The 15943-nt window shown below is 57.3% G+C and overlaps 1 protein-coding gene across 5 annotated transcripts in view; it reads left to right on the forward strand.

Moving 5' to 3' along the window:
- Positions 1-15943, forward strand: part of MAD1L1 (mitotic arrest deficient 1 like 1) — a 284873-nt gene that overhangs the window by 110974 nt on the left and 157956 nt on the right. For all 5 annotated transcript variants that reach the window (XM_033096269.1, XM_033096268.1, XM_033096270.1 and 2 more), the window contains exon 11: positions 6531-6675. In XM_033096269.1, the coding sequence (XP_032952160.1) occupies positions 6531-6675 (145 nt within the window). The remainder of the gene's footprint in view (positions 1-6530; positions 6676-15943) is intronic.

Raw genomic sequence — 15943 nt, forward strand, 5'->3', positions numbered from 1 at the left:
GTGGCCTGCGGTGGGAGCTTGCTCTGCTGTGGGCCTGGCACCCCAGCCCCGGGCACTCAGAGCCGGCCTCACATGGGCCCCCACCCATGGTTTGCAGACGGCCCCACCGCGCATGACAGGCTGCTAACTGATCAGCTAAATTGGATTACTCATTATGGTTGGGATTGAATTGAAATTGCAAAGGGTAATTTTCCTTCTCACATCTCAAGGTCAGAGGAGAGTATTTGCTGTGTGGCCTCTGTTTATCTGGGGATGCAAATTGAATTTGGTGATTCGAATGGATGAGCTGTTAGGGATGGAGCTCATCAGAGGCGCCGGGAGAAACGGCCAGGAGGCCGGACTACAGCTCCTGCTGCTCCCTGGCCGTCCCTTTGATCGGTCATTATTTCAGCCTTTGCTTTTCTGATTCTCGGGTTTTGTTTCCACTGTTTGGATTTTTATTTTTTTCAGAGAACTGTGTAGTGACACTTGGAGGCATTTAAGATTGCAGTTAGATGGCGTAAATAAAGACAGCTGTGTGCCACGCGGGCTCAGACGTCGTGGGGTGACAAGGCGGGGCTCTCGGCTCCCGCACCAAGGCAGCCGTGTTTGAGCCTGAGCAGGACCCGGAGAGCAGGGTCACCCACCTTCCGCCCTCCTCTCTCTGTCCTTCCTTCTCCCCCACACGTCAAAGTGATCACGGGGCAAGATGACAGAGCCCGTGGGCCCACTGCTCTACTCCAGGCCCATTTCAGCGTGTTGGTCAAGGCCAGTGAGTGGTGCGTGGGCTCCGGGTCTGAATCGGAGCCTGGCTCGCCACGTCCCAGTCGCAGGACTTGGGCAAGACTTGTCCCCTCCTCTGGGCAGTGGGGTCATGGTGTGGCAGCCTGTCCTCTCAGGCCCCTGGGGCCCCCGGCACCGCAGGCGTGCCTCCTGGACAGCGCAGAGCTGTCACGCCAGGGCAGCCCGTGTGCCCAGGAGGCTGACCTTGGGGTCCCGACTCCCACAGAGAGCCTGGCTGCTGACTGCTTCTGCTGTCTCTCTTAGTCCCACGTGAAGCTTCCGAAAAGTGAATCGTGCCGTGAGCCCCCAGCCCGCTCTGTCAGGGAGGTCTCGTCAGGCGCTCGAGGGCCAGACAGCTGCTCTGCCCGGTGATTGCAGATGGCAGGTGGGGGCAGACGTGAGAGGGTCACACTGACCTGCAGCCAGTCGCCGTCCTGTGTCGGTCCAGCCGCCCTTGCCCACGAGCCACAGCTCGGACCCGAGGTCCGCCCGCCCTGTCCTTCCCATGCCTTTCCCTTCCAGTCAATGGATAAGCAGGCTTCTAGAATCTTCAGCTTCCCAAGACTCCCTGATGAGCTGAGATGGAGCCAAGACGTGTGGCCCTCCTGCCTTCTTGGGGCTGTGCAGCCTGGGGTGGGAGCGCAGGAGCTGATGTCGGAGCGGGAGGCAGGACAGAGCTCCCCCGCAGCGCAGCGGCCAGGCCTGTGCGCCCCTTTCCTTCCTCACATCTTCTAGCCCTTCGTGCCTGGACAGAGGCAGCACTCGTCACCTGCGTGATGGTGGTTTGGCCGGGCCTGGTGGTTCTCCGACGTGGCACAGGGCACAGTGCTAGAGAAGGTGGAAGTCAGGCGTTCCTGTGTCCTGGTTAGGGCAGAGGGCCTCGTGTGGGTGACCTGGCCACTTGGGGCCTGAGTTTACTCGTCTATAAGATGGAGAAGCTTAAAGAGCATGCGTGTTCATGGGTTTCGATCTGTATTCCTCAGAGCCCTAAGGAGCATGACGCTGCAGGGGTTTTCCAAAGTGTGAATGAAATTTTATTAACATTTTCCTCGTACCAAACAGCAGTGTAGTTACTAAGAACCACTGCTCGGAGGGTCCCCCTGTCTGGTAAAGCTCCCTGCGTAGGCCGGTGTCCAGGCTGCTACCCACGAGGTCTGCTCCGCGCGGAGCTGTTCTGCTTCTGAGTTTGCGTCTGGCTCTGGCCACTGGGCGTGGTGACGAGACTTGGTGTGGAGCCCGAGCCAGTGCTCCCCAGAGGTGACTGTGCTTCCTGGACTGGACAGTGCCACCCTGTCCTTATCCTGCCCTGTGGGCAAGTGTGACAGCTGCTGGTACCAAGGCCCACCCTGGGCGTCACGAATGCTGGGTGGCGAGAGGGTGGACAGAGGTCGTGTGAGGGCATAGCCGCGTCAGCGGTGTCTTGAAGAAGGTCATTAAAATGTCTCCTGCTGCTTCAGAGCGTGTTGTGTCCTTTCGTTGTCCTTGAAAGTAGACAGTCTTGGGCTGGGAGTTTTCTGGTGAAGAGTGTGTTAGAGTGGCTGCCGTGCCCATCGCAGCTCAGAGATGGCTCCTCACAGATCAAACCGCGTTTCCTCCTGCACACGCCCCGTCAGAAAGGCACGGATTGATCAACACGCCGACTTGGCCTCTAAGAGCTCAGGACTTCGCTTTGAACTCCTAAAGGTTCTCGGAAATGCCAGCGACCTCAGAGGTCAGGGGGAGTATGGAACTAGCAGCTGAATGTTTTATGAGTTTTCTTTGCTTCACAAGAAAGGCTGAGCTTGAACGGAGCAGACAGAGGCATCGGTGTAGGTGCGGGCAGTGTCGACCGGACGCTGGGGCTCGCGGCCCCAGTGCTTCCTTGCTGCAGGGAGCTCACGCAAGCGTCAGTGGGCAGAGCTGCACACGTCCCTTCTGGCCCCAGGTTGGCAGCATGCCAGGATGGGGGCATCTGTTGGCAAGTGGTTGGAAAAATGAGTCTGGGGGCACTTTGGACTGGACTCCTGGAAACTTCAGAAAACTTGGCTCCCAGGGAGGCTGGTCCTGTGCCATCTTGTGGCTTCTCTCCAGCATGATCAGGATGACCCCACCCCGCCCCACAGCCACGTGCTGGGACGCTGCTGCCCATGGAATTTACACGTGAAGGTCAGACACCTGAGCTCTTCTCCTTCCCAGTTACCAGCCAGTTTTTCTGCTTTCCGTTTGGCTCGATGAACGTCTTGAGAAAATCGTCTGTACTTTGTCTTGGTTTTTCTCCGTGTCTCTTGCCGCCTTCCTCACACGGGTCCTTTCTCGGTCTGCCCCCCCGCCATGTTCTGCCCTGACCCCCTCCTTCCCCTGCCTGTCTGCCAGACTCCGCGGGCTGCCTGCCTGTCTCCCCAGGGGAACAGATGCATCTCCTCTGCCCTTCTCCCAGCGACAGCCCTCCGTGGGGATCCCATGTGAACCCACGTGAGATCGGCTGGTGCTTGCCCTGCCCTGGGGGCCCTTCGCCTGCTGTCTTTCCCCCGCACCTCTCACAGGGATCAAGCGTCCGCTCAGTTATCCGCCTGTCCGTCCGTCTTCTGCCTGTCCCTGCAGCGTCCCGCTCCCACGCGGTTTCCAGCTGGCGGCCTCGTGTGGCCTGTCCAGTGGGGGCCTGGGAAGAGACTGCAGAGCTGGCAGCCAGGAAGGGCCATGCTCCTGGAAGCGGAAGGAAGCGCTTCTTTTCCTGGGAGTGGCACCTGAGCAGCTCCTGTCGCTCCCACAGCCGCGGAGCCTTTGCAGTTTTCCCGTCTTAGTTCAGTTCTCTGATTCAGTGATTTCGGCCTCCTGGTTCCCACAGCCCCTCAGTCGCAGCTGCTCCCTGAGGCGCTGCCTCCGTGATGTCTCGGTTCTCTCTTCCCGGTTCAGCTCCCCGCTATGGCTTCCACCTGGTTTCCAACACTTCCTATTAGTGTCCCTCTGTTCACATGGTGTGTGTGGTTTCTTTGCCTCGGGTACATGCCCTGTGAGGCCAGGCTTGTGAGGCATTGATCCCTGCCGTTTCCCCGGGGCCTGGAGAGGTGCCGCTGGGCCTCGGTGAGCGTTGTGTGAGCGATGGAATGGGTAGCTGAACGTGTGGGCCTCGGCCGCTGTTGGTCCTGACGGCGCTCCGTATGGAGAGGGCAGTGGCATCGTCCCCTATCATGTGCTCACGTTGGATTTTTAAGTCTTGTTGCATCTTTTAAAAAATTGAGTGCTGATGAAATCATCAGGCTATGTGGCAGGCCTTGGGAACGCAGGTGACGCCCGGCCGGGACACTCAGGCTGGGGCTGCAGCAGCGCTGCCCTCCCTGTGCCGACCCACTGGTACCCCGAGTCTCCAGGGCCCTGTGTCCTCCAGCTTTGTTCCTTCCAGTCCTGACTGCATGGGAAGCTTGTGCCTCCGGGAGAGGCATGTTTTCTTCCGAGCTGGCGTGGCTTTGCCAACCTGGGCCCAGCCCGGAAGTCCTGACGGGCTCAGTTGGCCTTCTTCCTGGGACGCCACTGGACCGTGACTGGGCTGCGTCCTGCAGTGAACACATTTGTTTCTATGCTGTTGTGGGACTGGACTGGGCACTCGGGTGCCCGGCTCCCCCACCCTGAGGGGCTGAGGCCACGTGTGTTTCCGGGCCTGCAGGGAGCTGGTCGCCAGCGGACAAGGGTGCAGGTGTCCTCTGCCCAGACGTGGCCCCGGGCAGCAGGAGTTCGGTCTCTCCACAGGTGGACAGTTACCCCGTGGCCGTGTGTGCTTATACCTGCCCTGGTGGGGAGGTCTCCAGTGTGACCCCACGTGGATATGAGGGCATCGTGCTTCCCAGACTGTGGGGCTTGGGGTTTGTCAGTCTCCCCAAGGTTGTCCCCACGCAGCACCCTTGTGCTGCGAGCAGCCCTCCCCCCCGAGCCCGGCCAGGCCTGATGCAGTCCTCCATCCAAAGGAGCGCTGGCGACCCCCTGGCCTCCGCGTGCACGAGCACGGGCGTGCTGCCACCTCCTCATTCAGGTGCCGAATGAGCAGCTTCCCACCGGACGCACTGACAGTCCCTGCTTATTAAATTGGCCTCGGAACGGTATTGAATTGAGCTAGAACTCCAAACAGCCTCTTGTCTGTTTCAGACGAGTATTTGATTTTGTTTTGGTAATGCAGTAGCTAGAGGTGGCAGGTACGGTTGACCAGCGGTACCATTGGATGAAAATTAACGTGAGACTTTCCAAGATGGCTGCATTGAAACCAGAGGGCCAGGCCCTGGAGATGACAGTGTCGGTTCTGTTCCCATGGGACCCTGAGGCCTGTGCTAGGGGCCCGGCTGGGGTGGCCCATATCTGGGGTGCTCCGTCTAGTTGCTTTTAAAGTTCTGTATGTGTGTAATTCCCATTTAGTTTCAAATTATACTCGGCTGTTTAAAGAATTACACTCAGTTATAATAAAAACCTCTCATACTCGGATGTGAAGTAGAAAACATTAGCTCAGTGGAGACCACCTCCAAAGAAAGCATTACCTGCCATCCCTGTGAATTAAGCTTTTCTTCAAATCATGTAATCAAAGCAACAAAGAGTAATTGGATACCAAGTGTGACATGAAACGGCAGGTGTCACCCGTCACCCCTCACCGCACACTTCTGTGTTTTCAGAGCAGTGTCACTGTCATCGTGGATCTTCACCTCGGGTAAACGTTACAAGTGTCACCTTATAATGTCACTCTGATAATACTCTGTTTCTGTTTTATTCTTTTGGGATTTTAAAGATTTCCTTTGGGAAGAGGTTCTCTATTTAAAGGAACGGCGTGATCACTGTGTTTTCTGCCCACTCTTGGAGCCGCCCTGCCCCACGCGCCCTCAGCGCACTTGCCTCCCTGGATGGCTTCCCTCTTGCCCCGTCGACGACATCCCTCCTGGAAGCTCTCCTGCCCATGTGCTGAGGCAGAATTGTGGGCGCGGAGAGTCGCGGGGCCCTCGATTCTCCCCATTAGAATTGCACGGTGGCTGCTGCTTGCCGTGGCTCTGGGGCTGGCTCCCGGAGATGTATAGGAAGGAGCGGGCACCGAGCAAAACCCCGGGCTGGCTGTGAAGGGCCGATGGCATTTTGGGCAAAAGAGTCAACACCAAACTCGAAGGCACTTCACTGCCCGGCCCAGAGGCTGGGGGTCAGCCAGTGGGTGTCCGGGAGCGCGAGAAGCCTCTAAATCACGTGTCCCTCCTCATCTGGATCTGAAGGGATGGCTGGAGCCAAAGCTGTGTGGTAACGCGGGTGTGTGGATGCGTGAGCTGAGGGGGTGCTGCGAGCATAGAGGCAGGATGCTTAGGAGCAGACTCCAGGAGAAGGTCACCTGGCCGGGGGTTGGCAGGAGCGGCCTCATGGAGCCTGGCCTCTCGGCGGAGCCTGCCTGCGGGGCCCGGGGTCTGGCTTTGCAGGGCGTTGGCAGAATGGGCGGGGCTGGGGTTGCACCCCCTCCCCAGCGAGCTGCACACCTGCCGGCTGACTGGGGAGCGTGGGCTCTGATAATGGAGCTCATTCAGCAGAACCATCCCCACAATCTTCCCTATTGTGTGTCCAGCCACACGCCCGCCCTGCCGCCTGCAGCGCCGATCGGCCTGGGGTCTGTTTGAAACCCAGACTCCTGAATGGCTCTGAGTAGCTATTCAGAAGTGAGGAAATGACAGCGAGCTGGCTGCACGTGCGGCTCTATTTTAGGATCTGAGTGGGCCCGTCGCGGGGGTGCCGTCCTGTGGGCCAGGCCTCACTCTCTGTCCTGTTCCCTTTCCCCGCAGTGCCAGAGAGCTGGACAAGGTCAGGCAGCAGCTCCAGGAGGAGGCTCGCCAGCTCGGCACCCAGCTGCTGGAGGAGAGGAAGAAGCGCGAGACGCATGAGGCCCTGGCCCGCAGGCTTCAGAAGCGGGTCCTGCTGCTGACAAAGGTACGGGCTCGGGCAGGCGGCCGGCGTGTGCTCCGTCCAGGTCAGCAGCGCCTGTCACACCCCCTGCGTGCAGCCCTCATTGTCTCCCTCCCGGCCCCCCACACCTGTCAGATCACCACCAAACCACGCACACTGTCACCACACACCAGCTGGGCCTCACCTCTGGGTCAGAGTGAGTCGGCGCAGGTCAGCGTGCACGCTCCTCGCCAGGTCGGTCGTGGCGGTTTAGTCAGGCGTGTGCTCTGGTTGCCAGGAGGGCCCTGACCCGCCCCGGAGATGTGTCCAGTCCGGGTGTGCCTGCTGGGCTGAGGGCAGCGCCTTCCTACACAGCGCCCAGACCCCAGCGTGCTCTCCTGGGGGCGCCTTTCCTTCCTTCAGCGCCCAGTAGGTGCAGGTAAACTGTGGGTGTGCGACCGGGCTTGGTCTGGAAACGTCACCTGTGTGCAGATGCGCTGGGAGGGCTCGTTCTTGTTCCAGCCTGGTCTGTGCGGCCGGGGCTCGTGAATGTGTCTGGGCCTGAAGAGCCGCTGATGTCGGCTCCATAAGCAGAGTTCACTAGAGGGTGCGTTCAGGTTCTGTGTGAGAGAGCGTTATTTAAAATGCTGCCGTGGACACTGAGGTTTCAGAAGGCGAGGAAAGCACAAGCCCGGATTTGTGCCCAGCTGCTCCCTAGGCAAGGGTGGGTGTCGGCCTCTGGGCAGAGCCCCCCACCCTGCCCTGGCTGAGGCTGCAGGGCTGCGTGGTGCCCCCACCCCAGGGAAAGACGCTGTCTGACAAGTATTTGCCTGCTCTTGGTCGTTTCTGATGAAAACCTAGGCTCTGGATGCTGGGGCCTCCGATGATGGAGCTCTCAGAAACCGTTGGGTTTCAGCGCTCAGGCCTCTGTTGTGTGTCTCCTCCAGCACAGTCCTGGCCGTGCCAGGCGCCCTTAGCCAAGGCCTCACGTGTGCGTGCCTGGGCATCACTCGGGCCATGGCCCAGGGCCGCCCTGTCCACACGGGCTTCAGGCGCTGCCCCTGAAAGTGGCTGGCAGGGAGCCCCACCCGACAGACACCCCAGCAGTGTCCCCTGCTGCCTGCGGCACAGAAGAGGCGCAGTCCTCTGCCTGCACAGCTCTGCTCGGTCACGCGGACCCACCTTTGTAGGACCTCCTTGCTCTTCCCTTCTCCCCCACCTTGGTTGTGGATCTGCCACGTCGGCTGGACACGAAGGGCTGCGACGCCGATGTGTCAGGCCCTGATGGAATGTACAGTCTGGCGGGTCGGCAGGCAGGAGAGACAAAGCCACACGTGTGCTTGCCAGCCGTGACAGCAGCGCACAGAGTGCTCATTACACGGAAGGAGGTTTGCAGGGGCTGATGGTCAAGCAGAGACCTGCGTGTTCACTGTTCACGGAAGGTGCGTGGAGAACTTGGCCTTGTTGGTGGAAAGCCATGGCTAGAGGACAGGCAAGGTGCTGATGGTGAGACACGCGGAAACAGGAGAGAGCGAGGAGACTTGAGCTCAGCAGCCTGTTGCTGGGGCCCAGCTTGCAGGCAGCTCGAGGTGGCGCAGGGTGTCCGCCTACGAGGCCTCCTGGTCACACGGAGGCGCTCAGGGCCAGGGTTCCAGTGGGGCGTCTGCACTTGATGTCCCGTGGGCAAGAGACGGATGGGGGCTGTGGTCCCTGCCTACAAGGTGGGAAGCAGAGCTTTCCCAGCATGACAAGCACGAGGAACTTTGTGCGTGACCTTAGAAAGGTTGCTGGGTCTCTCTGGGTCTCCATCTTTCCATCTAAGAACAAAAGGCTCAAGGTGGATGAGCTGGGCGACTCGTCTGAGTGTGCTGTGACGTCCCACACTGATGTCGCCTAGTGCCTGAGCCTGATGGGCTCCCATTCGGACAGTACTCACGAGGCTCGGTGAAAACCAGAGTGAGAGCACAGCTGGAGGCCCCTCCACGCGCGGGGCACGGAGCTGCCCTGCAGTCGAGCGGGCCCACCCTGAGGCACGTCTACGTCTACTGCTTGCATTCTCCTAACAGGACATTTAGCTCTTCCCCCATTTATTTATTCAGTCATTTATTTTTATCAATGGACTCATGGGTATTTATTTTACACTTTGGTTTCAATCCAGTGCTATTTATCTTGCTGGCTCTCCTTGTTTCTGGAGTCTGCCCGCGTTCTTTCTCACGCCTTCCATGGGGTTCGTCCAGCAGCCGTGGATCGGGACCCTCTCATGCTTCCGATCTCCCCACCTTCTCCTTTTGCCCATCTGTCTGGCTCTGCTGGAGAAAGTTCTGTGCTCTACACAGCTAGGCGATGCCACCGGCTGCCCGGACAGCCCAGGGTAACCTCCTATTTTAAGGTCCGCAACCTCAATTTCACCCGCAAAGCCCCGTTCCCGTGTCATTACTGGCCTCCCTCCCACGAGCGGTCAGGATGGGCAGCGTTGTGGAGGCCAAGACACCCGGGCCCGCAGCATGGGTGTGGGGCACTGGCCTCCTGCAGGGCCTTGGGGGACTCGAAGGGCGTGTGCCCCCCGAAGGGGGCAGCGCCTCTTAGGCTTCAGCACCCTGGTCCCATTGGACTCTTCTGAGGTTTTAAGGGAGGCCCTCAGTTTGGATGTTTATGTGAAGTGTTCCCATTTATAAACCACCGTGTGGACCAAAAAAAGTATTCTTACGTTTTTGTTTGTTTTGGAAGTGGTAGTAATACTAGTTTTGCTTAAGCATAGTTCTCAGAAAACAATTAGGATACGGAATTCAGGCTGATCCTCATGTTTACCCTGGGGAAGTAGCCCTGGGGAGATTGACTGTCAACAGGTAAGGGAAATGTGGGACGTTCATGAATTTGCATGTGGCCCTTTGGCAGGGCCGCGCGGCCCTCTGCAGCGTGCTTTGTGGGCTGGCCTGGCCTGGTCTGCAGCCATCAGCTGGGACCCCTCCTTGCTTTACAGGATGACGTTGGTTCCAGATAACATGGTCGTTCAGACCCCCGTCTTGGTTAGAAATCCCTCCAAGCTGGAGCTGGTCCCGACTGCATGTCTCATATTTGTGAGGTGTTGCTTGCTTCCTTCTTGGGGATTTTCTGTCCTTGAGGTTCACTGCTCTGGGCTCCCAAGCAGGAAATTTCCACTCTTGCCTTCCAGGCCCAGCACGTTGGAAGCAGATGGCTCTTTCTGTCCCAATTCCGCTCTCACCCGCCCCGCCGTGCTCAGGCCGGGGTGTGACTTACGCAGACGGTGGGTGTTGACTGTTTATTGTGCCGACTGTCGCGTGGAGATGTGCTTGGGACGGACCAGTCGCCCGCACAGCCTGGGTCTGGCACTCGGGGCCCGTCTTGCCAGTGGTGAAGCTCCTCGTCAGGCTGGTGTGTGGAGGGTGGCGAGCTGCTGGCGTCCTGGTCAGTGCCGCGTGTATGGCCCGCACCCGTGAGCCTGCCGTACCGGCTCGTTGGTCGAGGAGCACCTCCTCGTCCAGGCACCCCAAGGGGGCGGCTGTCAGGCCTCCGCAGTCGCCCGGCTCTCCGGGCGGGTGGCAAGGGTGGCGCCCCCACCCTGTACTGAGGCTGGGGGCCGGGCCCCCGAGGCCCTGCTGTTGTGCTTGACATTTCGGTGCACAGTGCATGGAACGTGCAGTTTTATTTTGAGACCTTATTAGGCGGCTCCAGTCTAAGGGTTTAATTGTTACTGATAGCTAAGAGTATAATTACCTTGGTAAAATACCAGGACTATTTTAAGCAATTGAAAATTGGCTTCGAGAACTCGGTGAACACAAACCATTTTCCTATTTGAAATGAGCTATTTCCCGTGTGCCCTAATATTGCAGTGTGGTTACAGAACCTTGTAACTTATAGCACCTGCGCAGTAAAAGCTAACTTTGGGCATGAAAAAGTTTTTCATGAAAGGGGAAGCTTCCCCTGCCCTTCCGCCTACCCCACCCCCACAGTCCCAGAGTGGAGGGGGCCTTGGAGAAGGACACAGGTCACTGGTCTTTCGTCCTGCGAGGGTCGAGAGTGTGGTTTCGTCGTGGTGACACCCCGCCCTTGGTGGGGAGTGATGAGGGGGGTCCCTGCGTGGGGTGGGGCGAGAGGTGGCACTGTCCACAGCTAGGGAAGGAGATCTGGGTGCTGAGTTCTGGGAGCGTGTCGGGCCAGGGCAAAGGAATCTACAGCCCCTTCCCTGGAAATTGGGGGCGATCATAATGGTCGCTCCACTTACGTCGTCCTGGCCTGCTGGGAGGATTGCTATACTCACACCCCGAGAAATCCTCTGCAATGAGAGAACTCTCCAGCAACACGGGGTCACCCCACCGTGTGACGGGACAAGATGGCCCGGGATGGACACTGCTTCCTCCCCTGGGGACAGTGCAGCAACTTGGGGCCATGGGCCACGTTATCTGCAATGCACAGTTCAGATAGAGGTCTCTGAGGAGTGTAAAGGGCAGATTGAGAGCCGTCAGGGGAAGTGGCTGTAGCTACATACGACGTCATCGAACACATGGGCAGCAGACGAACTTTTGGGATATGGGGGCAGGAAGTACAAGGGGCTCTCTCAGAGGACTTCAGAGCTCTTCCTGCCGCATCTCCAAGAGATGTCCTGGGAGAAGGCCGCTGTCCACCTGGTTTGCCCAGGACCCATGGGCTCCTGTGAGCCCCGCCAGGCAGCCGTCCTTGGGCTGGAGGGCCTGTTCTCCAGGGACTCCGCCAGGACTTGCTCCCTGCCTGGGGCTGTTGCCCCAGCATGCTGCCTAGAGTCTCCGTCCTTTCCTGGCAGAGGGGCTCTGGTGGGCACTAGTGTTTATGTTCCTCAGATACACCTGGGAGCTTTAAAAAATTACCCGTGAGTATGTAGCCACTGTGTGAGGGTGGGCTGCCCTCACGTGGCTCCTTCTGTGCTGGCTCATCTAGCTGCTCAGGCTCAGCGTCTCAGCGGCAGGGCGGCTCAGGCTCGGAGCAAGGGCGGGGCACGTCCCTGCTGTTCTCTGCCGACCCTCTTGGTGGCCAGAGCCTGCCAGGAGGCGGGACATGTGCTGGGCATCACTTTTGTCCGTAATACAAGAGAAGACTGCTCTGAGAGCCCTCCGTTCCTTCCTGATCTCAAGTGACTGATCCCCTGCAGGGAAGGCGACAGGTCCCTCATGGTGCATGGAGAAGTCGGCTGGAAGCAGTGGGGAGTGGGGAGGGGGGTCCCAGGTGGTTCTGGGTTGGAGTGGCTGCTGGTCTCCTTGCATGCCGTCCTGGACAGAAGAGGATGGGCTTTCTGTAAGAGATGTAGGCAGGTAAGAGGTGGTGTGTCCTAACGGCTTTGTGCCCCTGGCAAAGGCAGGGTGGGTGGTGATCCGCTGGGAGGGGCGGGGTGGTCATGGCCTCCTTTCTGTCAGGCATGTGACATGCCGGCTCACAGAGAATGTCCCCGCCCGGTTTCATTGAGGCACAGTGTCCACCCCAGTTTGCCGCACCAGCAGTGTGTGAGCTCTGGCTCCTGGCTCCTCAGGGGTCTGTCCACACCTCGCGGTCTGGAGTGAGCCACTGTGGTGGGGTACGGCAGTGCCACGTCCTTGTTTGAGAGCCCCTGGGGCTCAGGGAAGCTGAGCACCTTTCGAGGGCCTGCTCAGCACCCTTCTTGCCTGCCATGTGGGGGTTTAGAGGCTGTTTGCCCTTTGCTCATTGTGTAGTAGGGTCTGGATGCGAGTCCCTTGTGGGAGATGCCTTGCTTGCTTCTTCACTCTTGATTGTCTCTGTCGACGGAAAGTTTTTAACTTCAGTGCTGCCCGGCTTGTCAATTTTGTTACCTTCACGTTGTACTTTCTGAGTCTTGAAGAACTGACCCTTACTTGCCAGTCCCGTAACTGTTTTCTTCTGACCACTTCATTATTTTATCGTTTACGTTTTGAGCTAATACGCATCTGGAATCTATTTTGGGTATGACGTGAAGCAGGTGTCAGGGTTATTTTTTCCTGCTGAATATGTGACAGTCCCAGCACCGTATTGAAAGACCATCCTCTCCCCATGTATTGTCACGCTGCCTCGATTGTCCGCTTGTGACTTTTCACGGTGGTTCTTCTACTGGGCTGTCTGTTCTGTCCCCTGGGTTCTTTCTGTCTTCTTTCCAATTCCACCTTGTCTCATCGTCACAGCTTTATTATGTTTTGATATCTGGTAGCAAAATCCTCCAAATTTGTTACTGTTTTTCAATATTGTTGGGCTAGTTTTGGTGCTTTGCATATCCTTATATGTCATAGGATCAGTTTGTCCATTTACACCAGCATCTGCTGGAATATGACTAGGATTGCAATGAATTAATAAGTTTGGGGAAAAATGACATCTTAATGTTATTTTATCTTCTAAACCAGAGCATCATGTATTCTTCCATTTTTTAAGATCTTTAATTTCAGCAATATTTTGTCGTTTTTTAGGGTAGAAGTCTTGCATGCTATATTTCCCTTCTATTTTCTATTCTTGATGCAGTTTTAATAATATCTTTCAGGAATTTCATCTTCTGTTTGTTTGTGACTGGTCTGTGGAAATACGGTTCAGTGTCATCAGTTGACCCTGCACCTAACAGCCTTGCTAAGTGCACTCACTGCAGTGGCACTTTCGCCGTAGCCTAGCCCGGCCTCTGTGTGTGATGCCCGTTTCCTGCACCCGTGCCCACCTCATGCCTCTCCTTCTCTCCCTTCCCTGTCTTCTCGCTAGAACCTTCAGCGGAGTGTCAGGACGGTGACACGGATGTGCGTGCTCGTCTCCTGCTGACCTCGGAAGCTTCAGCCATCAGCACCGAGTGTGGCTGTGCTGTTTGTACATACTCTTTATTGGATTAATGAAATCCTTTTCTGTTCATTGTTTTCTCAGGGTTTTTATCATAAATACCTACCCCAAAAATTTTGAGGCAGGATATTTTTATTATTGTTTATTATTTTCTCGCATTCTCTGTGGATGTTTGAAGGCCGACCTTCTAGGGTTTCCCATGTTTAAAGCACATATGGTCGGCAGATGGAGAGCTGAAAGGGAGTCGAGGCACAGCCCTCACGCAGTGTCTCACTTGCTCCTTCGTTGTTTTGTCCCAGATTCTTACGGAGCGTCTCCTGTGAGCCAGGCTCTATCCCAGGCCGTGTGGGGACAGCTGTGAGCTGAACAGGCCCAGGCCTCTCTGAAGTTGGTAAGAGTGCAAAGCAGTGAGCGAGCAGGGCCGTGAGGAAAGGGAGGTGTCATGGGGAGGTGTCCGGAGGGCCTGCATTTCACCTGCAGCAGGTGACTTTGCCAAGCCCCGAGGGACCCAGGCAGGGAGAGCACGTGTGCACGTCCGGGGCCAGAGTGCAGGTGGGTTTGCTTTTCGCAGTTACAAGTAACTGCAGACCCATAGGAAGGAGTAAGGATGGTAGAGAGGAGTCCTGCGTGTCTCGCACTCAGCTTCTCCCACGGTAACGTCTTAGGCGATGGCAGTGCCACCCCAACGCCAGGCATTGCGCGTGCATAAAGTGTGTGCAGGTCAGTGTCACCTTGTCATGTGTGACCGAGAACTAACCTAGCCCCTGCTGCTCTGAAGCCTCACCAGCCCTCCTTGTCCCCTCGTCTGGTTTCCACCTTGGGTAACTTTGCATTTCAAGGATATTGTATAAATGCACCATGTGGTGTGTGACACTTAAGTTTTTAAGTTAACAGGCGTTAGTGTTTATCTTAGGCCTACAGAGCAATTCAGGGTGAAGTACAACATGCGGCGGTCCTCTTTCCCGCCTTGCATTTTCCTTATGGACGCCCTGTGTCAGTGCCCTGCACGTGACAGTGGATGACGTTGTGGCTGCACTGCTGTTCACTGAAGCCCAGACCTGACATGAGGCTTCACCCTATTGTCCCGTCCCGTGTGTGGGCTCTGACTGTTACAGGGTCACACAGAGCAGTGTCCCTGCCCCAACCCCCTCTCTGCTCCGCCTGCTCACCCCTCCCCCATCCCCTGCAACCACTGATCTTTTACTGTCCCCAGAGTTTTGTCTTCTCTGGAGTGTCATAGCATCGGAATCAGACAGCGTGTAGCCTGTTACGAATGGCTTCTTCCACTTAGGGATATGTTTTCAGGGCTCCTCCACGTCTTTCATGGCTGACAGCTCATCTCTTTTCAGCGCTGAGTAATATCCCCCTGTCGGATGGACCACACTTTGCTTACCCGTCACCCACTGGACATCTAAGTAGCTTCCTCATCTTGGCAGGTTTGAGAAAGGCGGCTGTAAGGTGTGTGCAGGTTCTGTGCACACACGTTTCTACCCTAAGTATGGGGCTCCACAGTGAGGGTGTCCCCAGCTCCGAATGCCTTCAGCCCGGCCACCCTGTAGTGAGTTGTGCCCTCCCTTGTGTGACACTTTGCTTCCTCGGTGTGACAGATCCCTGGGATGGGCACCTCTGTTTTACAGACAAGGACCTGAGACCCAGAGAGCAAGGGATCAGTGACGCTGAAGTCGGAGCACACGTACCAGAGTCCTCCGCTGGTGTCACCTTCGCTGGTGTCACCTCCGCTCGTGTCACCTCCGCTCGTGTCCTCGGGGAGCTGGCGTGTGTTCAGGGGGACTCTGCTTTTCCCTGGGTGACTGGTAGGTGGGGCGCCCCCGACCGCGGGACCAGTGCTGTGCAGGCCGGAGCTCCGTGTGTGGGAGCTCTGGGCTGTGAGCCAGACTAGAGCAGCAGAGCGCCAACCCCTGGGAGTGCCCGTCACTGCGCTGTGGTGTGACTGCTCTCAGCAGCAGCTCTCTGTTGCTCCTGCCCCCTCCCCAGCCCAGCGTGCACCTGCATCTGGCAGTGCCCCCACCCGGCCTGAGCACTGGCATGTTGCTGACGGCCCACGTCGAGGCCTCTTACCTGTGAGAAAAGCAGACCATGTCCGTTTCCCTTATGAAAGATCGTAAATGCCACCAGCTGCTTTTGATCACTCGTGTTCCTTCTCTCACATCCTTCCTTAGAGTCTGTGAGTTTCCTTATTTTATTAAAAGGATTTCTCTTGTATGCCTTCTTTTTAATGCGGAAAATGTGTGGTCTCAGGTAGCACTGAAGGAAATACTTAAAAGCTATTTACCTGCTCTGTCTTCTGAGGAAAGCAGTCCTGTGTAGGCGTCTAGCTTGCTGTCTCAGAGCGCTTTCTCACTCCTGCCCGTTTGCCACCCAGCGAGGCGTGGAGGCTGGGCAACATGGCCCACACATCGGGGCCTGAGAGCGGCTTGAAGACTGGCCTGGGCCGCACAGCTGGTAAGGGTGGAGCGGACACGTGGGTTTTATCTGTTGTTTTCGTGCTCTGCCCCCACCC

This window comes from Rhinolophus ferrumequinum, chromosome 24, assembly GCF_004115265.2.
Source record: "Rhinolophus ferrumequinum isolate MPI-CBG mRhiFer1 chromosome 24, mRhiFer1_v1.p, whole genome shotgun sequence".
Lineage (NCBI taxonomy): Eukaryota > Metazoa > Chordata > Mammalia > Chiroptera > Rhinolophidae > Rhinolophus > Rhinolophus ferrumequinum.